At 52.3% G+C, this 22,999-nt stretch overlaps 7 protein-coding genes across 7 annotated transcripts; 3 read left to right on the forward strand and 4 right to left on the reverse strand.

Annotated features, from left to right (window-relative positions):
* Window positions 1–151: 151 nt before the first annotated feature.
* A1O1_02600 (uncharacterized protein) lies at window positions 152–1,767 on the reverse strand (the record flags this gene model as incomplete). The annotated part of the gene is made up of 2 exons (XM_007723511.1): window positions 152–1,606; window positions 1,660–1,767. 2 exons carry the CDS (start codon window positions 1,765–1,767, stop codon window positions 152–154), a joined length of 1,563 nt encoding a protein of 520 aa, XP_007721701.1.
* Window positions 1,768–2,644: 877 nt separating this feature from the next.
* On the reverse strand, window positions 2,645–5,385 carry A1O1_02601 (uncharacterized protein; the record flags this gene model as incomplete). Its single annotated transcript, XM_007723512.1, has 3 exons — window positions 2,645–4,778; window positions 4,853–5,172; window positions 5,245–5,385. The coding sequence occupies 3 exons, from the start codon at window positions 5,383–5,385 to the stop codon at window positions 2,645–2,647; spliced, it is 2,595 nt and encodes an 864-aa protein (XP_007721702.1).
* Window positions 5,386–6,149: 764 nt separating this feature from the next.
* A1O1_02602 (uncharacterized protein) lies at window positions 6,150–7,100 on the reverse strand (the record flags this gene model as incomplete). Its single annotated transcript, XM_007723513.1, has 1 exon — window positions 6,150–7,100. The coding sequence occupies one exon, from the start codon at window positions 7,098–7,100 to the stop codon at window positions 6,150–6,152; it is 951 nt and encodes a 316-aa protein (XP_007721703.1).
* Window positions 7,101–11,789: 4,689 nt separating this feature from the next.
* A1O1_02603 (uncharacterized protein) lies at window positions 11,790–13,986 on the forward strand (the record flags this gene model as incomplete). The annotated part of the gene is made up of 2 exons (XM_007723514.1): window positions 11,790–13,232; window positions 13,288–13,986. 2 exons carry the CDS (start codon window positions 11,790–11,792, stop codon window positions 13,984–13,986), a joined length of 2,142 nt encoding a protein of 713 aa, XP_007721704.1.
* A 711-nt stretch (window positions 13,987–14,697) lies between these two features.
* On the forward strand, window positions 14,698–16,706 carry A1O1_02604 (uncharacterized protein; the record flags this gene model as incomplete). Its single annotated transcript, XM_007723515.1, has 2 exons — window positions 14,698–15,024; window positions 15,093–16,706. The coding sequence occupies 2 exons, from the start codon at window positions 14,698–14,700 to the stop codon at window positions 16,704–16,706; spliced, it is 1,941 nt and encodes a 646-aa protein (XP_007721705.1).
* A 1,228-nt stretch (window positions 16,707–17,934) lies between these two features.
* A1O1_02605 (uncharacterized protein) lies at window positions 17,935–19,227 on the reverse strand (the record flags this gene model as incomplete). Its single annotated transcript, XM_007723516.1, has 1 exon — window positions 17,935–19,227. One exon carries the CDS (start codon window positions 19,225–19,227, stop codon window positions 17,935–17,937), a length of 1,293 nt encoding a protein of 430 aa, XP_007721706.1.
* Window positions 19,228–20,827: 1,600 nt separating this feature from the next.
* A1O1_02606 (mannosyltransferase) lies at window positions 20,828–22,461 on the forward strand (the record flags this gene model as incomplete). Its single annotated transcript, XM_007723517.1, has 3 exons — window positions 20,828–21,102; window positions 21,160–22,066; window positions 22,120–22,461. 3 exons carry the CDS (start codon window positions 20,828–20,830, stop codon window positions 22,459–22,461), a joined length of 1,524 nt encoding a protein of 507 aa, XP_007721707.1.
* Window positions 22,462–22,999: the final 538 nt, after the last annotated feature.

Consider the following 22,999-nt stretch of genomic DNA (forward strand, 5'->3'; position numbering starts at 1 on the left):
GACCTACTAAGTACATTGAGAGTGATCCAACAAACGTATGTGTTAGGTCGTGTTGAAGCAACCCAGGGGCAATCATATGTTTAATTCATCTCTATATCAGGCGTCGAATCGGATTTCGGTATCTCCGAAAACAGAGAAAAACCAAGACCATCTACTTCGGGTCTATCGAAGTAGTCTGCGCCTGTGCTACGGTCGCTTTTGACCCCTTGATCTCCAGAACCTGCACACCTTCGGCATCAGCTTCACGGATCGCGTCCTCGATGCCTATCATGTGCTCGCGAACCTGGGGCTCGAACAGACCCGAGACCTCTTCAAGCGAAAGGTTCTTTGTTTCCACCCAGTAGAAGCCGATGACAAACATAATCAAGATATCAAAGCCGCCGTTCAGCATGTAAATGATCCAGCCGATCTTCTCTATAGCGACGGGGAAGGCGAAGATAGGCACGAGTAGGATCATATTCTGCCAGGTGGTGAACCAACTCATTCCGATACTTCGGATCTGGTAGTTGAGCACTTCCGGCGGGTACATGACGGACACAGGGGTCCAGCCGAAACTGTAGGAACCTTGAGCGAGGAAGATCATACCGACATTAGCATAGATGGCCGATTTGTTGGTCGAGTTTCCGTAATACTTGGTTAAAGCGCCGATGATGAAGAGGAATATTGCACAGAAGAAGGTCGAGATTTGGATGAGGTTTATACGGCCCAGTCGGTCAGCAAGGAAGGTACCTGCGATGGAGACGACAAGGGCGAAGGCGTTGAGGATGATATTAATCTCTAACTGCGTCGTCGAGTCGGTGACCCCGGCGTTGGAAAGGGCCGTTCCGAGATAGTAGGAAAACAGATTGGACCCCACCAGCATGGAGAATGCGGCCACAGTGAAGACGATGATCATCCGCTTCCGCAGCCCGGGGTGAAGACAGATCTGCTTGATGGACGGCGCCTCGACATGTCTCTCCAGTTCCAGAGCCTGTTGGATTTGCAGCAGCTGTGCTTGAGCCTCGGGCGCGGTGATGTCGCCGTCGGAACAGCACTGGGCCAGAGAGAGGAGTGCTTCGTCATGTCGGCCATGGTCGGCGAGGTATCGCGGAGATTCGGGGACCCAGGGCAGTACGGCTATGGAGACGAAGGTGAAGATGATCTGTAGCAATGAGGGCAGACGCCAGGCCCAGGTGGAATTCATCTTGGCCGTGCCGTATGTGATGCCCGACGAGAGGAGTCCGCCCACGTAGTAGAGATCGGTAAAGGCGCCTAGGCCAAGGGCTCGGTACTTGAGAGGGAGGGTCTCGGCGATCAGCAGCGGCACGGAAACGTACGTGCCACCCAGTCCAATACCAAGGATGAATCTGGCCACTAGGAACATGGCGATGTCTTGAGAGGCTGCCTGCAGGGCGGAGCCAATGACGGCCACAATGGCCGAGTAAAACATGGCCGGTTTGCGTCCGATGTAGTCGGGCAATTTCATCAGCCCAACACTCCCCACGCAGGCACCGATCCAGACGATGCCAGAGTTCAAGCCGATGGTGGCGGCGCTCAAGGAGAAGTAGTCCGTGTAGGAGGGCAGAATGTTTAATGCGTTCATCATTGAGGCATCATAGCCAAGCACCTACATCTTGTCAGTATGCTCAGAAAAGGGGTGGGCAATCGGAGGCCACCGACCGAAGCAGTACTGAACGAGGTCGTCAAGACCAAAATATTGACCAGAGCCGACCGCCTGGGTACCCATGACGGGAATTTCGATAATAGGACCAGGATTGCAGAAGTCATTCTGAAGGGGAAATGGAGTGCTTTCTCGGCTTTGGTGGAGATTCAAGAAGAAATTTCCACAACCACAACAGAGACGCAGACAGCACAAATCCTCCAAGATATAGACTCAGAAAAACTGAATGAAAGCCATGGGGACCGTTTGGACTGTTGCCCAAAAAAGCCGGACAAAGAAGCCAAGGTGATAGGTAAAAATGCTAGATAGCCGTCAGAGTCGGTCCTCAGCCGGCTCTGCTCAAATCATTGCTCTCGGATCTATCATATCTTTGGACCCTCGACGTTAAAAGTGGTTACGGCGTTGGCCGCGCCGCTCCAGTATCCAGTTGGAAGATGATAAGAGCAACGAGTTGACCCGATAATGAACAGTCTGCTTTGGCTTGTGGAGAAGAGTGGATGTTGCGGATGTTGTGGATGAACGTCGGATAAATGAGAAAACCTTCAGAGGATCCAGAAGCATGGCGGCCCAGTGTCCACTCCACCGGAAAAGACCAAATGGGAGATGTTAGCTGTCCCAGGGGCAGTGGATATCTGGACGGACTTCTTCCCCCCATGTCTGTCCGAGATGGGGGTTGGCGACTGAGGATTCGGTATCTTTGAGACATCCCTGAAACTCTCATGTTGGACCCTTCACCATATTAACAATTGAGCGGACTCCTGTTTGACTTTCTTGGTCTAGCATAGCCTCGTCACGAACCTTCAGCAATCTCGAACCGGCTTTGTACACCCATATCTCAGGATTGAAGTCCGCTCGAAGCCGTATCGACGAAAGTGTTGTCTACTGTCCAGTGCTGGTGCGATTTGTACTTCCCATACGAGTAAAATTATCCTCTCGCTTTAGTCTCCCGTCGGTTAATTGAACCTTGAAGCCATGGTTCCCCGTTCAAACCCCCCAGACCGTCGTTTGCGGCACGTAGTCCACTGCAGCCACCACGTCCACCGCGCCAGCGTGCTCCCCCAGACCCAGAAGATACTTGCCAGCCTCCAGAACCCATTGCCCCTCTATCCAGTGAGCCATGTCCCTCATCTTGACACAAATCGTGACCCTCTGTTTGGTTCCAGGCCTGAGGCTTCCCGTCTTCTCGAACGCTCGGAGTTCCTTTGCTTTCGGATCCTGCTCTGGCCATGAATAGACTTGCACAACCTGTTGGCCGTCGAATGATCCTGTGTTATGAACATCGACAACGATGTCCCAGCCTTGGTCCTGAGGGTGGTTGATGACTTCCACCACTGAGGTGGTGAACGACGTGTACCCCAGTCCATGGCCAAACCACCACTGTGGGTCTACGCCCTCGTTCAGATACCAACGATAGCCCACGTTGGTGCCCTCACTGTAGACAACACGGCCGCCCACCCCCGGCCACACTTCGGCATGGTTACTGAAGTGGAGATCAGCGTATCGGCGTGGCCAGCTGATCGGAAGGTGTCCGGACGGACTTGTCAACCCAAGCAGCACATCGGCCAGGGCATTCCCAGCTTCTTGCCCGCCGTACCATGCTTGCAGGATCGTGGGAGCCTGCTCGGCCCAGGGCATCTCAACCGGCGAGCCGGATTGATTGACCACAATAATGCTTTCGGGTCGGTTGGCTTGTTCGAGCAATGTTTGCACCAGCTGGTCTTGATTTCCCGGAAGGGACATGGTCTGTCGGTCGTAGCCTTCACTTTCCCACTCGTCCGTGAGGCCAATCGCCACGATGGTATAGTCGCACCGATTCGCAAGCGTCAGGGCCTCGGAGACCATGTCCCGTGGCAATTCTTCAAGGTATCCAACCCTGACCGATGGCTGCATGCTCCAGACGTGCACAGGATTGTCCCTGTCAACCTCTCCAGACATCCTGGAAGCAGTCTCGATGACGATGTTGTAGGTCTGACCCGCAGTCATCTCCATAGCTGCGCTGACCTCGACGCTCGAAAATGCGTAGAACGCCTCTCCACGTTCGGTCCAGTTGTAGTTGTCAATTAGGAGCTTCCCGTCCACAAAGAGTCGAGAGTCACCGACACTGGTGATACTGAGGTTGTGCTTGCCCGAGGCGGTGGGTCTCAGATAAGAGGTCGCCCTCACTGAGTATGGTTTTGCAACTTCCCGAAGTGATGCTGGTCCGGAATCAGTCAAGTCGATGCTTGAGTTGTTTCGATATTGCGTGTCGACCACAGGCCCACCAAAATCAGCATTCGCAAAGAACTCAAGCTTGAACATGCTTTGCCCTTGTTGAGATGACTGTGCTGACCATTGATCAGAAGACGTCAGTGGCAGCCATTTGTTCGAGTAGGCGCCCATGGCATAATGCACTTCAACGTCCAACCCCAGTTTGGCTGTAGTCGCCTTGAAGGCGTCAAGTGGATGGCTCTGATATTGCGGATTCATGCTGGCAGAGCCTCCACCTCCAGCAGTGCACGTTTTCGAGTTAGGCCCAACAAAGGCAACCTTCTTGCGCTGCAGAGTGTTGGGACTGAGAGGCAGAGTTCCTGACGAATTCTTCAGCAGGACATGGCCGTAGGAAACGATTTTTCGCAAGCTCTGTAGGTCGGCTGCAGTAGTCGCCGAGATCTCTGGGCGTCTGCGCGAAGCTTTCACCTCAGCTTCTGAAAGGCCCAGTAGATTCATGCGTTTGGCCAACGTCAGCACTCTTTTACAACATTCATCAACAGCCGCCGGAAGATCAGCAGATTTGTTGGACTTAAGCGCGTCCAACAACTTTTGTCCTCTTCTCACTCCAGGGCCGGGCATTTCCAGGTCACAGCCAGCGATGACACTTTCGATCGTCGAGTTCGTCCCACCCCAGTCGCTCATGACCAAACCGTCGAATTTCCACTCGTCTCGAAGTATCCCCTGGACGATCCTAGTGTTCATGTCCATGTGCACGCCGTTGACGCAATTGTATGCTGTCATGATACATCCCGGAGGCGTGGATGATTTGACCAGCATCTCAAACGGACGTAAATAGATCTCTCTCAGTGCTTTCTCTTCGATGATCGCATCGATGCTGAAACGTTCAAACTCCTGCTCGTTGGCAACACTGCATAGTGGTCACTGATTAGTATCACCGTCTGCCACGGATCGTGATAGTCTCCAAAAGCCGCAGCAACGTACAAGTGTTTGGCCGTGGCCTGTACTTCTCCAGTCTCTTGCAGCCCTGCAACATATTCAATGGCCAGAGACCCGCTGAGGAAAGGATCTTCGGAGAAGGATTCAAAATTCCTACCACCGAGGGGATTTCTGATGCCACACATCGTCGGCGCGAGGAGAACTTGAGCTCCTTTGGTCTTTGCTTCCTTACACAGGAGCTGTCCAATCCATTTGAGATCCGCTTTGCTCCATGTTGCTGCTTGTAAAACCGGAGCAGGCAGAAAAGCCGCTCGTGGCCCATCGACCATCAGCTTACCTCTAGCACCAGCCGGGCCATCTGTGGTCTAAGAAAGAATCAGCCAGCGAACGTACAATATTGGAAACCATCTTTTTTAAACCAAGATGAAGGATAGTACCTTGACAACACCGACGCCCAACCTTTCAATCCCTTGGGTCTGCCATTCGTCCGCTCCTGCAAGGAGAGACACTTTCTCCTCGAGCGTTAGAAGCGACAGCAGGTGCTCAACGTCGCGAGATGGGTTGCCTTGCGAAGGCATGCTATCTGTATCCGGGCTGGAGAGGCCTCTAATCTGTCTAAATAAAAAAAGTAATCGATACCAGATCTTGGTAAAACAAGGTTATCGCGTTCGCAATCCCCTATTCTGACAAAATCAGGGTATCTCGCGACGAGGCTGACAGAGTATGTTATAGATAGAAAGATTGATATAGTCAGTTGTGAAATGCCCGCCCATGATGTTCCTGAAGCTATAAACTTTGCATCAATTGTTACGGTGCTCCGATACTGTTGACAGTCTCCATTGTACCACAATTTCAAAAAAAGCGGTAGGTAGGAAAGGTGGGTGGAGTTGTCCACATTTTCGGATACTTCCTGTCTGGATCTCCTAACCCTGTCCATTATTATTGCGGATCTTATACGATGGACCTGTATGGATCCAGCTAGGCTGGAAGTGGAAATAGCCCTTATAGTAGCCTGATTCATCTAAAAGCGGATAAGACCGCCCCTAATCGATCATGACTTCCACTTTAAGACGTCACCCTTGCCGCTTTATTTGGACACGAATTAGAGGGTGGCTCGACTTCGCAGTCTGCCCCTTTCTATTCTTCTACAACTATTTTCTATACAAGGCATTCTTTATCATCCATGAAACTTGGCTCTTGCCCAGGAGACCAGAGCCGGGCCCCGTCAGCGACTTCCTGGCCCTTGCACTTTGTCGTCAATTTTCATACACGCTGCACATGTCAAGGGAGGAAGGGTGCCGTTCTGAACCTCGCCGGAGAAGCCTGTCGCCGCGAAAAGTCTCTAGTCTAAGTCACGCTCAGTACCATCAAATCGAAAGGTAAGGCCGTCCATGACGCCGTTCTGTGTCGTGATCTGGCATCGTACAACCTCATATTTGTCCGTTTCATAGAATCTCAAGGCATCTTCGTAGGCGCGAGATTCGACGAGGAAAGCACTACCAAACACAAACACGCCAGGAGCCTCGACTAGCGCCTTGTATTTCCCTGCCCAAGTCCGAATCCGACCACCGGTAACATGGGCTGGGACATAGTTGGGTGTCTTTCCCAGCCCAAGGTGTTGAGAAATCACGTCCGGGTCGGCGAGCGTGCCATAGAAAAAGTACCACACTGGGTATTGGTCTGGGGACGGGACTGGTTCGAAATCGGCATGATCCGCTCGGTACTGGGGCAGCGCGCAATTTCGTCCGAGCATTGGCGCTGGCGTATGGGTACACAGTTCCTTCTTGGCTTTCGAGAGACGGATGATGGTGGGCTGAAACCCGCAATGGTGCTTTGCTACCCATGACAGCAATCGTCTCTTTGCAGCACCGTCGATCTCACAGAATCTTGCTGGTCCATCTTCTCCCACTCCCTCTGAAAGGGTGGGAATCTTGTTCAGAGCAGCGGCGTTCTGTATTATTTCAGGTGTAGTGAGGGGACCGGCCAATTGAAGGATGAATCTCCCCCTTTCGTCGTATTCCCGGCACGAGTCGCGTTTCTGAGGCCGCATGAGAGAGTATTCGTATGACTCCCGGTCATGTCCTTCGGCCTGCTTCTCCGACTTCACTGCCACCCAGAGCTCATTCGCGACTCTGATGCGTGAAACGTCCCGACGATATCGCTCCAACGCCGAGAGGGCTTCTGAATGGGTGAAGCCGAATAGTTTCTGCGATCTCTCCCTGTCTACGTTGGAGATGTTATCTTCCTCTGCGGCGTTCATGGCCATGCTTTCGAGTTCTGCGAGGAGATCCATTGCTTCTGATTTTAAATCTGATTCCGGTTTTCGGTGTTAATGATGTTGTGTCGTGGGGACGACCTGATGTGGAAGTCGAGAGGAAAACGGTAGACTCGGGGGTTTATGCAGGTTCACAGCAGCTTGAAGAGAAAAGGGGTTGAGTTGCGATGAAGACCTGTGCTCTTTCTTGTTAGGTTGTTGTTCAAATGTGCGCCCTGATCAGATAAGCTACGGTGAAGATGATGATTGTGACTCATGTTTAGTGATGAGGTCCTCAAAGAACTTGGTGGGATGAAACCTTAACTGACTCTTAAGATGTTCTTTTGGTACAACACGAGTAGATCACAAACCGGCATGCGGGACTCAGTAACCTCTGTGAGAGAGTCGTGCTCTCTCTTCCACATGGACGAGATGGGCAGGTCTCCACCAGCATCTCAGAACTCGAAATTGGTGTCTCCAAGGCTGGAGAAGAGTAGAAGCTGGATAATGGGAAATTCCTTGGATAGAGTTAGAGCTGACCACCCGGAGCCCAGAAGAGTACGCCGGGCAGAACTGCAACATGTGCTCTGACCCAGTCCAATAGAGACGCCCTCAACTTCGTGGTCGAGAAACGAGCCTACTCGTCCCACGTGTACGGGTCGGTTGAAGCAGGCAGGAGGTCATTCTGCTCCGACAATGGTCGATCAGAACGGAGATTGCCAATACGCATTTAGGTGCTGGTCTTGAACGGTAATTTTGCAACCTGTGAGGTGACACGGTCATCTTGACCGCGTGGAATCTAGTTAGTCATGAACCTATAATTAGATGCATTGATGGCGGCGTAGTCGTGGCCGAACTGCAGCATGATAGCAAATGGCAACCACGAAGAGGTCCTGCGTGCTGATTCTCGGAGAATTTCTTGTACTAGATAGTAGTGAGCCTCTTGCTTCAGCATGCAGTGCAGCACACGTTGAAGCGGCTGCAAGGCTGACAGTCAATGGATGAAACTTCAAAGGTTGAAGCGTTGCAGGTGGTTCAGATGTGAGACGGTGTGTCAACATCCAGGTAGACTGTCGGTCCAAAAGCATCGGAAGCATCCACCTCTAGATCTTCTGGAACAGTAAGTCGGCTTCTGTGGGCACGTAGTGGCGCAGTACAGCGACATTGGGGTTTTCCTGGGAGACAATGACACCTCTTGCGGGCGAGATTGGGAGGAGAAAAGTCGACCCTCGAACCCTCATCGGTGCATGTCCATGTCCACAGAGCCTTTCACGTGGAAAGTATCCAGGGCTTACCCAGCGGCTGCATTCACTCTTTCAAGGTCGGTATCGCGCGCAGACTAGTTCGTTTCCGACGTTCTTGACGTCGGGCTGAACATATATATTAGACGACCTCTGCTGGTGGCCGCTCGACCTTTGTTTGAGGAGTCGGCCACATAGTTGCAGTACAGTATAAGAAACTGAGGGTTCAATTCGATGCAGTGCCAGTCGTGACCGCGACCGTCGCGGTGGGCCTGAAAGCCTCAAGCCAGGAGGCTGATGGCCAACGTTCGCACTGTGCCTTTCTCAGCTCGCAGTGACAACTGCATTATTATGGTGATAATAATGAGGGTTGGGCAACTGTGGGCACTCATGTGCTTACATACCGCTTACTAAGGTACCGCTTACAAAGTGTATCGGTACCTACTACATACCATCCACCACAGCCCACCTATAGTACTAGGTATCTGGCTACGACCAGGTACACATCTGCCATACTAAGGTAAGTAGGTACCAAACCTGAGCCTAACCCTTCAAAGAGGTAGCCAACCCGAGTGAACCGGAATGAGCACACCAGCCATCATTATGCGACGATTATGCAAACTTGAACGTCTGGATGTTTCGGCAAGAGGACCATGGTCCCTCGGGACGATTGAGGTATGACAGGTATCCTGTACTATGGAGAGGGATCGAAGCATTGCATCTCACGACTGTTTGTTTCTGCGGCTTGGGGCATCACAGCTCCAACTGCCTCAACTGCCTGAGCTGACATCGCAGGGACTCTGACCGCCGCCTTCTCAGTAAGCGAGCCGGAGCAGCCGCTGATCCTGTATATCCTTGTCCCGAGCATTGAGCCCCTCAAGTCCCGCATACTTATATCATAAAGACCTTGCCGAGAATGCTTGATCCCAGCAACAATGTGGTGGCGGTGGGATCATCCAGGCACAGTATTTCCTTTGACGCAAAATGTCATCTTTGGGGCGCGGGGGAAGACAAGTGTGGCATGTGATGGCTACCTCGCTCAGCCTCCATAGTCTACGTAAACGTTCTCACAGTGATGCAAATACGGGGCCTGTCTCCAAGTTACGAATCTAGACGAGTGGAAGAATTACCGGGAGCGGTATAATTACACCACTGCACGCAGCACCACAGGTAGAGGAGCGTACGGATCGGGCCCAGCTCCTTCCAGCAAGATGGCCAGATGGCCAGGTAGATGGGATGACTGCTCTTTCGCTGCAGCGCTGTATACCTAGGTATTATTATTACTAGGGATGATAGACGTTTGGAGTATGGGCAACCAAACGAGCGGCACTTCGTCGTTGCTGCCCCCATGATATCGAATACCGAAGAGATCCGACTGGCTTTTGTTCCATGACTGTACTATCCACATCCACAAGATATTCATCGCCACGTCGTACTACTACTACTCACCTACCTAACTCAGCTATTCACGCGAAAATCGGGCCTTGGCGACGATGAGACCTGTCCCGGTTGAAGTGAGGTCAGCAAGCCACGAGGGAGTGAGATGGAGGAGACGCAGCCTTGAGGAATACGACCACTCTACAGTACATGAATCATACAAGGCAGATCTACTGAGTACTAGTTGGGTCCTATACATCATCTGGTGTCTCCAGGTCAGGATGGCGCGGAGATGGAAAGATAACACTGAACGAGTTTTTTGAGGTTGGAGAACCTCCCGCTTCTGCCTAGTACCTTAGGTAGGTTAGTAACTGGCAAATGATAAGTAGAATTGTTTAATGCGTACAGCGTATTACTCAGATGCGAAGATCCAGTCTGTGCAGTCGAACCTCATATGTTCGCCGTGGCGGGGGTTTTGGGTCGCGGGAGAGTCGGCTTTGCGTAGTGGGGACGAACACTACAGGGTGGTATCTACCACCTTCCTAGCCATCTACTAGGCGCCTCCTGATCGTGTTGTTGCGTCGGAGGCCTGGAACAGTTCTTTTTCAGGCTCAGCTCCAGGCACTGCACAATAATAATGTGCGGAATATACTTTGCAGACCTCAGGGGGTCCGGAGCCTGTGGATGGCCGCGGAAGCGCAAGCGTGCTTGAGCATGAGGAGGCTATGAGGGTAATTATTGATCATTATCTACAGTGCACAGTGCGAGCGGCCAGATCCCTACCTAGGTACTGAGGAGTAATTCAGAGTGGTGGTCAGAGAGGAGATGAAAGCATGATGCGCTTCATTGTCAGCTTCGCGTCGATCCATGGGGACCACCTGAAGAGTATCAGATATACAGAGGTAGTAGTACTCTGTATAAGAGTGGTCCTGTGTACTGTCTTCTACAACCCGGAGAAAAGTCAGGACCTGTGAGCGACGTAGAGAGAGGTACGTAGGTACGTACTACCATGTATACGGTAGATTCCTCACTTTCAACTCCCCAGAAATGCCGGCCTCTGCCACTGCCACTGACTCTACTCTGTACTGCACAATTGAATGCGGTGCGTGACTGGCACAAGCAATATTGAAAGCACCCACTCGGGCCACTCTTTATATCATGGACTGACGCGGTGATCAGGATTTGATCAGTCTTCTCCGGCCCGGGCGGTAACCTACGACTAGTATTTTTCCCACCTTTGCGCCAATACCGTGTAATCGATCCATCGATCTATTCGAGAAAACTCCTTCGCCTGTGAAGGGTTGGGTGGTCATCGACGACCCTTCACCTCACAAAACCCTGAGCATCGGCTCTCGAAAAAAGTTCTGCTTCTTCTTCGTCTCCCGGCATAACAAATGCCAACCACGTACCACGTACTAATCCATCCATCATCTTCCTCTCGGCACCCCAAACGCTGGTACCACACCGGCACTACGACATATTAACACACGCACCAACACGCTAGCTGGGACCGAGCGCCAATTATCATGAGCGCTTTTGCCCTGGTCCAGGGCACCGTCTGAACCGAACTATCACTCACGCCTCCAAATCATCCGCAAAGACTAACGACTGCCAGTGTTAGAACTGCCACTTTAGGTGCGTGTACGGCCAAGCTGAGCCGGTCCAAACTGCGGAGTTCCAGGTTCGCAGTTTGAACGCCTGCTCATCACTACCTAACTATTTCCTTTCCCACTGCTACCAAGTACAACGTGTGCGACATTCGAGTCCTCGGTGATTGCTACTTGAGCAATTACTTCTTCACGCAATCGCCTTCCCATCATCATCATCCATTGCCAAATGCTGACAATCACCATCCGCAGTCGATCAAGACGAACAAGCGCTATCCCGCGATCTCTGTCCGTCTCGAAGTGACGACCAAATCCTCACACCCTACCCTCTTCGGGCCACATCCTACCATCTGCAACATTCAGCGGCCAAACTGGCGTTCTCACGGGAACACGCAAAAAGATTTCTTAGACTCAATCTTCCTCCAGTCTCTACTCAGACGATTCCTCTATATCCTGTACCTCAAGGGCAAACCGACCGCAGAAACTCCACGGAACCGGGGGAGATGGTGTTCGCTGATGCTGGGCGTCGTTCGCCGGAACGACGGGGCAGAAGCTCGAGTACCGCCAGTGGCCCCGTCGGCGGCACGCTACACCGGCCTCGACTTGGTAGCCATGCGCGGAACAGTTCTCGCCACTCCGCCCAACATGAACCTGCCGTCAAAACCACACATCTAGCCGACGAAAAGCCTGTAGCCAGTGGAACGGGAGTCGCGGCTTATATATCCCTTGCGGAGCCTGTTTTGTTCTTGCAGGGCTTCGATCCCAATGATGCCTCGACACACAGTACCACGATGCTCCGGGGAAGCCTGTTGTTGCGGGTCTCGAAACAGGCCAAGCTGAAGTCGATATCGCTCAACTTTCGTGGCAAATCGGAGACAGAGTGGCCGGAGGGCATTCCGCCCAAGCGGACTGAGTTCAAAGACTCGACAACCATCATGAACCACACTTGGTCTTTTTTCAATGCCCAGATGCCGCAAGCGGAGTACAGCTATGGTGCAGATATCGTCCAGCTACACAAAGGGCCCTCTGTGGACTCCAAGGATCTCGGTGTCACAGTGTCTTCCTTCGATCTCTTCCAGCGCAGCGCCTCCCCCGCCAAACGACTGACGTCTGGAGATGCGAAAAGGCTTTCTCTACAGGCAAACCAGTCTCGAAGCTTCGGGAAAGGCGACACCATCAATGGGGGTCCCACTGTTGCACAAAAAGGCTTCAAAGTCTTCCATCCCGGCGAATATGTATACAACTTCGAATTGCCTCTGGATTCCAGATTACCAGAAACCATCAATGTCGACCTGGGTCACGTCAAGTACGAGTTGGAGGCTCTTGTGGAACGGTCCGGTGCTTTCCGTGCCAACTTGGTGGGCACAAAGGAGCTCACACTGATCAGAGCTCCGGCTGAAGGCTCCTTGGAACAAGTCGAACCCATTGCCATATCCCGGAATTGGGAAGATCAATTACACTACGACATCGTCATTTCGGGGAAGTCTTTCCCGTTGGGCTCTACCGTCCCAATTGCCTTTAAATTAACTCCACTGGCGAAGGTGCAATGTCACCGGATCAAAGTCTTTGTTACAGAGAATATACAGTACTTCACCAACAACAAGAAGGTGCATCGACTGGAACCGACACGGAAAGTGCAGCTGTTTGAAAAACGAGCCGATGGTCATAGTGTTTCTGCGTACCCTGGAAGTTCTATGCGCATCTTGGCCGGCGGCGGTGTTCCCTACGATTACCGTCATGCTGCCGCTGCCGGCGACGAGGATATTCCCCGAGATCAAACAAACCTCTTGGGAAATCTGGACAGCGACGCAGCGAGCATCGGCCCTACGGAGATGGAATTCAATGTACAGCTGCCAACCTGTTACCAAATGAAAGAAAAGTTGAGGACTGAACGACTTCATTTCGATACCACATACTCAAACATTCAGGTGAATCACTGGATCAAGGTACGCGCTCACTTGCTAGGTAGCTTCCGCTTATCAGCTGACCAATGTGACATAGATTGTGATGCGCTTGTCGAGACCGGATGAAAGCGACTCAACCAAGCGTCGTCATTTCGAGATATCGATTGATTCACCTTTCAACATCCTCTCCTGTCGCGCGACGCAGTCGAATATCTCACTGCCTGCCTATAGCGCTGGTGGCGCGGCTCCGGCTGCCCTGGACGAGTATGAATGTGGGTGCCCGGGAGCTGCATTGAGGAGACGTAGTACTCCTCCAGTGCAGCCTCGAGTCCCTGTGTCTGGTACCGCAGGGCAAACAAATCCCGGGGTCCAACGGAGTTGGACGAGTGATTCGGGCGGGCTCACGCTGCCTACTCAGGCTCATGTTCACAATGAGAACAACGTTGTGCAACCACGACCCATGCATTTACTTCGAAGTCCCTCGTTCAACCCACCAGCTTTTGACGAAGATGAGCCTCCGCCGCCGTTGGTCACTCCACCCCCGTTGTACGATAACGTCGTCTCCGGAGACTCGACCAGCGCATTGGCGGATTACTTTGCGCGTCTCGCCGATGAGACGTCGGATGAAGATGATCGTTTGGACCGGTCACGGGTGGATTATCCCCTTACTCCTGGCGGCCGCATCAACAGGAGTATGGACATTACTCGGACATGGCTCCCCATCGGCGGGACTAATACCGGGACTACCGCTCATAATCCCTCAGGACTGGCCAACTCAACCCCCGTTGCAAATTAGCTGCTCCGAGCGGCCATGCCGTGTCTGACTCTCTGGCCAAATGCATGGTCACGATTGATGAATATCACGAAGATTGCCACAATAAGTTGCTTGCGCATATATTTGAATTATGGCATTTTGGGGGGTTTATCTACCCTAGGCATGTGAAGAGCTGGGTTGGCGTATGAAGGTCGGACATTAAATCAAGGCACCAGACTGGGAACGATCAGGATCTGGTTTGACTGCTTGATATCGAGCAGGGGTCTGAAAATACGTTTGGTGTAACATACTATCTATATACTATTCCTTCTCAGGCCGACAAATCTCACCCTTTACATTTTATGGAATATCTTTCCACTGTGTGTCCAGCGTGCATGATTTTGGAACCGTAACCACTCCCCTGAGACAAGGCTGCGTTTGTTAATAGCGCTTTAGCAAGTACTAGTATTACTACCCATTGGTACCTACCTAATTAAGGTAAGTATTATAGTACCAAACATGCCAAGGCCAGCGTTTAGAGGTCTCTGCTCTCCGTGGTGAAAGCTCCAAATTGTTCGGAGCAACGTCTTCCATTTGCTCCAGTGAATTGTTCAATTGAGGTGTCGGCGCTGTCCTACTGTGTCTTGTCCGTTTCTTGATGAACCCTGCATCTTCTGAACGTGTGGAAATGTCGCCCTGAAAAAAACTTCTCCGAACGAATAAATCTCTCAGCAGCCCGGCCAGCCCTGCACCATGGCGGCCGCCGCGGCGAACACAATGGCCCACCAGGTGCCTCCCATGTCCTTACCTCAGATGCCGCGCATACGACCTCCTCGAATGCTCAAGGGGACGCCGAGCCCCAATACGAATCCGCAGCCGTCTGGTGATTCTCCAGAGGGCTTGTTCTGGGTGCAAGGCAGATGGCGCGCTAGAGGATCCAATGCGGCCAAAAACAGGAGGGAGACACAGACCCGGCAGGCGGTGAAGGCGCTGCGTCATGAAACCCTTGGATTGAATATCTATGCCTACCGACATATACGGACGAACCAGGTGGTGTACAGTTTGACCAGGACGCTTGAGGTGAGTCTTGCAGCTACCCATTGAACTTTTCGATACGACCCAGTTGCTGACCCACGACCCTTACTCAGAACAACAAAATCCTCAAGCAGTTGGTCTTCCACGGCAAGAAGACGGTGCCTGCTTCAGTCCGCCGCGACATGTGGACGCCCTATTTCTCCATCCATTTTCCCCCGACTCCCGCAGGAGCGTTGGAAGGTCTTTTCGCTTTTCAGAAGCTTCGTGAGCTTTCACTTCAACGGCAGCTGTCGCCTCCTGAGTCCATCATCCGGGTCACGCAGGAGGACATTGATGTTGTGAAATCAAAGCTAGGATCGCCAACAGATTTGCAAGAGCTGGCTGTACGAGATCAGTTGAGCGGCCGAGTGCCAAAGCTCAATGAGATCTTGCCGAAGAAGCTACAAGCACGGAGGTTGATGGATCAAAAGGCCACCAGTGTAGCTGATGCTGCTTTCGTGCTCGACTGGATAAGCTCGGGCCCCAGTCCGTTGGACAGAATGATCGAAATCGAAATGAACCGGGTAGCACGTCACAAGGACAGGTCGAGGAGGGCGCGAAGGCGAATCCACACGATCCGGGAGGAGGAGGCGAAAAAGAAGGACGAGATCATGCGACGTGCAGCGCTGGCTCTACAGGATATGAGTTCCGAAGACCGGAGCCGACTACCTCTGTCTAAGGGTACACTCACGCAACTCAGCATGGAGCACCATGGCCTGGTGGATGGACAGAAACTTGTCGACATTGACCAAGTCAAGGAACTGAAGGATGCCATCAAGCAGTGGGAGGCCTTTGTCCATGTTGATATGAGCAACTTTGACACGGATGAGTGGAACCGAAGACAATATGTCGTAAGAGCAGCCGAACGGCAGGCAATTAAGGAGTGGTTTGAAGAGTACGATGCTCCAACAACGGAATATGACTCGGTTTGGAACAGGGCCGCCGAAGCGAGAGAAACAGCACTAAAGGATTTTGAAGAGGAAACAAAAGTCAAAAGGGAGCAGCAGCGGGCAAGCAGAAGAGAGGAGGCGTCGAAGCAAGCAGAAGAGGCAGCCACACAACAACATGAGAAGCGCAAGGCCACTGGCCCCGAGGCCCCGTCTTTGGAGCAAATGATCGCCCAGTACAAGAAGGCGGCTCTCGATGAATTGGAGGTGCAGGAGAACCAAGCAGCAGCGGACGAGCAGAATCCAAAACCCGACTGGGCCGACGCGCGCGAAATCAAGATGTACTGGGCCGACCTGAACGATGGTCTTTTCGCGGCAGCGTGGCCGCAGGACGTGGTGCACGGCCAGCTCGCGCCGTATGGCGTCGCCAAAGCCCTCGTACGCGAGACCGAAGACCGCGTCATCGAAGAGCTGCCCGACGACTACGAAGAAGGACAAGTAGCAGCAGCGGAACAGCAACCACGCAGGCTCGAGATCGTCAAGTCCAAGAGCGTGCATGTCATCGGCAGCGGCCTGAACGATGGCTGGATGTCTGCAGAGCTGGCCACCATCCACAAGGAGCCCGCCCCGTGGTCGCCACGACCGGCCGAACCAGACGCAATATCCGAGTCGGAGCAACTCGTTGAGAGTGCGTCTGACGCCGCAGCTCTTGAGGGTGCAGAAAAGCAGGATTTCGGAGTGTACTACGAGGAGCCGAGGAAGGGCATGTGGGCTCGCGTGCGTGGCATCTTCGGTCGATAGATCGATGAAGTGACACAACACCGCGACCGGACCGGACAGCCTCGAGAACGGATGTTTACTCTACAAAGATGCAAGGGGACGTATTGCGACAGAGTCTGTGACGGTCGGGCTCTTGTCGCGACACACATATCTACACCCCTTGACTTGAGGGTTCGCTTGGGATCTTAATGTTCCGCGGTGTTGTCCAAGGGAGGGCTGCGAGGTCCACGCCGCGAGAGAAAGTGTATCTGCGCTGCATTTGTACAAAATCCTTCACAAGACTGCATTTACTGTTACTATTACTATCACCGTCACTTCTTCCCAGCCTGCATACCTACCTATACACACGCACGAAGGATCGGGCTGTGTTGGCCGTGTTTCGACTTGAACCTCCAAGCGCGGTCTCATCTCTTCTCTTGTCTTCTCACCATGATATGATGCTGTCTGCTATTTCGGAACCAAAAGCCGCAGATAGAGGGAACGGAAGGAAGAAGATCGCGCTGCGGCAGGACTTTACGCAACTAGTATTGGACACTGAGCACGGCCCGTATCCATGGATATTCTCTCCGTCCAGGGCTTCTGTCTTTTCGGATCCTCTGTATGGGAAATAGAACCGGGTATTATAATCTTCGTATGTTCATTACCCTCGTGTACTCATGCTACAGGTAGGTAGACAGGGACAAGTTGCAACTAGGGAGGTAAGATGTACATGCAGTCAGCTTGGATGAGCAATGAACCCCCTTTTGTAATGTGCCAAACTACGCATCTCTTACTTGTCGGTGGAGCATGTTGTTTGGTGCGTTTGAATTTTCCCCTTATCCATTCACGTTGATTTAGGTTTCTGCCTCGGTGGTGCGGGCCGGTGGGCAGTGGTGTTATTGCTGTGTGAAGGAGGCTTTCTTTCCGTACTCCTCTTACTGACACCAAGTCTGGACCAAGACTTCCGCAGGCTAGGAAGGTGTTATCTCCATAGAGTGAGAGAGGCTTGACATGGGAGAGCACCTGCACAAACAAACAGGAACAGCATGAACAGCATGAAAAGACGCCCTGTTTGAACGGCGTGCAAGCCGCCAGGCGATCGTGTGAAACACAATACGCCATATTCTTTTATCCAATATGACCAACGGGAACGTCATAAGACACATGAAGCGTGATCATCAAAAGTCGTAAAGAGAGTCATAGCAAATCATTCGAGCCCACGTCGCCGTGGGAGCATCCCATTTGCAGGATCTCCCCCAAACCGAAAGGCCTACCGCAGCGACAGTGCAGCAGTAGCGTCCACGATGCCCCTTTCCTTGCCTTTCGTCAGGGCCTTCTCCGCCTCGTGGCGCCGGGTCAAAACACTTTTCAGGGCACCCAACCATTTGGCCAGCTCATCCTCGCTTGATGCACAGAAACGGTACGATTTATCCTCCATAATGATCTGGAAGCAAAACTTCTTGGATTTGCTGAGTGGGTCGATCTCCGCCGCGTTGATTATGGAGTCCATCGGGAAGATTTTGAGCGCCGAATACTCCTGGTCATCCTTGTATATGCCCAGACTTCGAGGACGGAGCACAAGCCAGATCCATTTCCAACCTTTGACACCCGTCTTGTAGGACTTCAGGACCTGCAAGTACCCATGTCGGATGACACGCTCAGGGTCACTGGTAGCATCGCGCTGCGGCGTGGCAGGAGGAGGCATGTGCACAGTAGTCATCGGATCGCCTGGTCCATTGAGCTGCTGGGATGATGCAATTGGCGTCAGGAGTGGCGGTCTGTGGAGCGAAAGCGCCGACGTTCTTGGTAAGGAACTTGCTAGGGCATCTGAAAAATCAGAATGCGACGTCGTGAACTGCTCATTTCCCGAGTACTCTTGGAGCGTCGAGGCGCGCCTTTGCCGGGACTGAGCTAACTGAGAGCCTGTTCTTGGTCTGGAACGAATGGCTGTTTGAGTTCGCTCCGGTGACCCAGAGGCGATGGCGACTTCATCTGCTGACAGATCGGTCGATTCGTATGTATGTGACGTATCTGCGTATCTCTGGGAGAACTGGGGTGTGAGGAGGTCGAAATCGTCTTCCTCCTCTGTCCGAGCCTCTATGCGAATATGTGTAATCCAATCTGCAGTGTCCGCGGCTGACATGCCTTGGAAATGATAATTCTTTGATGGTGAAAACACCCCGAAGACGTTGTCGGTATGCGCTTTCCTAACCGGAGCCACAGCATTGACCTCGGAGAGAGTGATTGAAGCTTTCAGATCGGTCTCGTCGGCGTCCTGGTAAACGGACAGCAGGTTTGGGCGTAGTACGAGGTAGGCTGGCTTCCATGACGGTTTCCAAGCTCCTTTGTTCTTTATTCGTCGATTCACTCGGCCACGCTTGATCACCCGGTCAAAACAAAAACTCCCATTCTGATCCACTGGAGAAAAGACATCGAGATTCAGATGACCTGACTGATATGACCCTGGGGCGAAGGCGGCCGGTATTCGATTGGGCGATAGGTGAGGCGCTTGAAAACTCGACCGGGACGGGGTGGAAGGAGGCAGCGGTGAGGTTGCTGCCATGTTGGAAGATGTAGATGGGTAAAGGCTATGAGAAGCTTAGAGCTCGCAGCCCGCCCTTTGTTATACCATTATCTGTAAGGAAGCTGCTCAAGAGCGCAAACAGGGTGGGCAGATGCAGGAAACGCTGGGATATGTTGCAACGTGTGGGCACAACGCCCGGGACGGAGGGTCAGTGTTTCGACCCAGAGTGTTTCGGACAGATATCAGAGAGTCGGCCTCGCTTGGGTTACTGGAGGCGAGAGGATGAAGGAGGTGGAAGCAGGGTGCGTTGCGCAATAGGTAAGTACCTTGGGTACTGCAGTGTCTCAAGTGAGCTCGTGCAAAGGAAATGTGGTTGGTGTTCAAGGTTGTCAGGTATGTCAGGTTGTCAACATGGTCATTGTTTGGCGATGGAACCCACAGGCTGATCAGGCACAGGCACAGCCGCAGGGCAAAGGGCGACCTTGGAGCAAGTAAAAGTACCTGATGCATGACAAGGTTGGTTGGGGCTACTAGCGAGTGTGGCAGTGGTCATCACCGCGGCGTGGAAACCAGCGGCACTGCTGCAGGCGATCGCTCATAGTAAACATGACACCGGAAACGGTACCTACCTAAGGTAAGTTTAGGCTCCAGAGGCAACATCTAGGGAGTCTCATGGGCGGGACCCTTTCCATGAGATAGTACCTGAGGCAACGCCTAGGGTAGCCTATTCTTTACCTGGACATCGGCTAGTGAACGTTTCCGTCCCCCACGCAAACCATTACCACAGACACGATTCAGTAAAATTCCAGAACGACACTCAAGTCTGATGAACTGCGGAAGAAAAAGACATTAGGCATAAACCTGCCTTTCAAGGTGGAAGGCTGTGACTGGAGGTGAGAACACCGCAAGCCCCTGGAACCGGTAGTGGCAATTGCGACAGCTTACGTAAATGCTATAATGCTTCCTAGGTTCCCTCGTCCCATTATCGCTCCCGTGGCAGTGTGTACTAAGGAACCTGTAACTAGTAGTTACTTCACCTACTATTTCCTTTTAGGGCCCTGCGGCAAAAGGGGCACGCATTATTGCCAGTGCAGGACAAATCTGCGCCTTCTAGCCTGGGCCTTGGCGTTGCGTTGCTTCGCGCTGCGTGGGACTTGGAGCAAAAGCAGCGCAGTCTCAGACTCTCAATTTGGCCTCTTCAGGGATCGCAAGTGGACCACCAGCAGCACCATCTTCAGTCGAACCACTGCACTACAGAGGTCCTTTTTCCCCAGACATTCATGAAGAACCATATCTGTCCTCATACTTTCTTCATTATTCACCATTGCGAGCTCACTATGTCGCTTGCCTATCCCTCGAGATAATCAGTATCCTAGCGACCCCGACGATATCGAAGCTCCGTCCTCTTGCACGCCATCCCTATCTCGCTGGCTCTGCGCGTTTGTTGGGATTTCGCTCGCCCCCGTTTAGTTCGCAAACACGAACCCAAACTGCAGTTGAAAGAATAGTCTCAATTAGCGACGGTGCAGGCTCTCTCGGCTGTTCCATGTTTGCCGCCGATTGCATGCTCGGCTGGTAACAGTTCCATCGAGGCAGGAAGCGCTCCATCTCTAGGAGAGGTCGGAGCCTGGCCACAATAATGGGTTTCGTGCAGCGTGTCCTCAAGCGCCTGCCCTCAGTGTCGCAGGGCCCATCTCCCGAGGAGTTCAAGAATGGAAAATCGAGGACGCTGCCGCGATTATCGTTCTTTCGCAGGCGGATCAGATTAAAAGGCAATTCTTCGATTTCCATACCGTTGGGCTTCCTGCTCCTCTTTCCGAGCTTGGTGGTGTTGTTAATCCTCATACTTGTGGTGAAACATCCAAGTTCGCCGGGACGTATAATGCTCCCTGCTGGCACACCCCCTTCCATAAGGTACGTTTGCTGCAAACACTTGTCGATCCGATCTCCCATGTACTGACCGAACGGCAGAAAAATCAGCGAGAAACATGACCGCGTGTTTGCAACGGGTTGCTTGAACCCCGAGGAGTCTGCAAAGCAACCTCGCGCAAATGCGGCTTTCGTCGTCCTAGCCCGAAACAAAGAGCTTGATGGAGTGATACAGTCTATTAAGAGCATCGAGCGACATTTCAATCGATGGTTTCACTACCCCTACGTGTTCTTGAACGACGGAGATTTCGAGCAGTCCTTCAAGGACACCATCACAAACTACACAAGCGCTCCTGTGGAATTCGGAAAGATCGATGCGACTATGTGGGGCTATCCGGAATGGGTTGATCATGAAGTTGCACGAGAAGGAATTCGAAAGCAAGGAGATGCAGCCATCATGTACGGTGGAATGGAGAGCTACCATCACATGTGCCGTTTTTACTCGGGCTTTTTCTACAAGCACGAACTCCTCCAGAAATATGAGTGGTACTGGCGCCTGGAACCCGAAATCAAGTATTTCTGCGACATCACATATGACCCCTTCATCGAGATGGCTAGGTCCAACAAAACTTACGGCTTCACCATCGCCGTCAAAGAGTTGAAGGAGACAGTCCCGAACATCTTCCGTTACGCGTCAGCCTACAAGCGGAAACACAACATGAAGTCCAAGGGGCTTTGGGAAATGTTTGTGGATAAATCACGGGAAAAGGAGGATGCGTCCTCAGGAGGAGACAAGAGGGCCAAAACATTGCCCAATGAAATCTTGCAGACGGAACCGGGACATCAAAACATTGAAGATATTGACCCGGAAGCCATGGAAGGCGAAAAGTACAACATGTGCCATTTCTGGAGCAACTTCGAGATTGCCAAGTTGGACTGGTTCCGAAGCAAAGAATACAACGATTTCTTCGAAATGATGGATCACAGTGGAGGATTTTGGATGGAGAGGGTAAGTTGCTTAAAGCCCGATATGCTGCAATAGTTTTGCTGATAAGTTTCCAGTGGGGTGACGCTCCCATTCATTCACTTGCAGCCGGGGCTCTGCTTGCGCCCCGAGACATTCATTACTTCCGTGATTTCGGTTATCGCCATACCACGATCCAGCATTGCCCTGCGAATGCCCCGGCAAGGCAACTTCCGCGCATACCTTATCTCGAGCGGACTACCGAGGATGAGAAAGAACGCCAGGAGGAAGATGAGTACTGGGCCACACCAGATCCGCCCAAAGAAAACGGCGTCGGTTGCCGGTGCCGCTGTGACACCGATATTCGGGATGTTGAAGGCAAAGAAGGCAGCTGTCTTGCCGAATGGGTGGAAGTTGCTGGCGGATGGGCTTCACCCTGAGTGGATGCCACAGGGCAGCGAGACCAAAAAATGATGGTGGGACGACATGTCTTGATTATGCATGGCACCTCGGCGTTTGGTCTACTCACTTCATGGAGGCAAGATTTGGCGTCCAGGCTACAAGAAGGGTTCGGAGGTGTACGTGACTGAGGTCGAGGACAGGGTCTTGATGTCAGAGGGTTTCCTCCCATATGATCCATTCCCAACAAACAGCGGTTGGATTTGCCATTGCTTCAAGGAACAACGCTCCCGGGCAAGATTTTCTGATATAAATCCAGCGAAGGGGGTATTTTGCTGAAATGAATCGCCGAATGCTGCTCCCTTGAGGGCAAAGAAACGAGGTCGGTGACGCCAGGTGTGAAGAAAGCACCATTCTGGGTGGGCAAGGTTGAGTGATTGACACTAGAAGGCAAAGCCAGTGTCGAGGTCTCTTCTATAATAGCTTTTCCGGTGAGAGCAAGGCCATCCATATACATCAACATGAGAGTCACTGTGTACAATCGGACTGTGTGAACATTATATCTTCTGGAGTGTCTTA

The sequence above is a fragment of the Capronia coronata genome (assembly GCF_000585585.1).
Source record: "Capronia coronata CBS 617.96 chromosome Unknown acBCG-supercont1.2, whole genome shotgun sequence".
NCBI lineage: Eukaryota > Fungi > Ascomycota > Eurotiomycetes > Chaetothyriales > Herpotrichiellaceae > Capronia > Capronia coronata.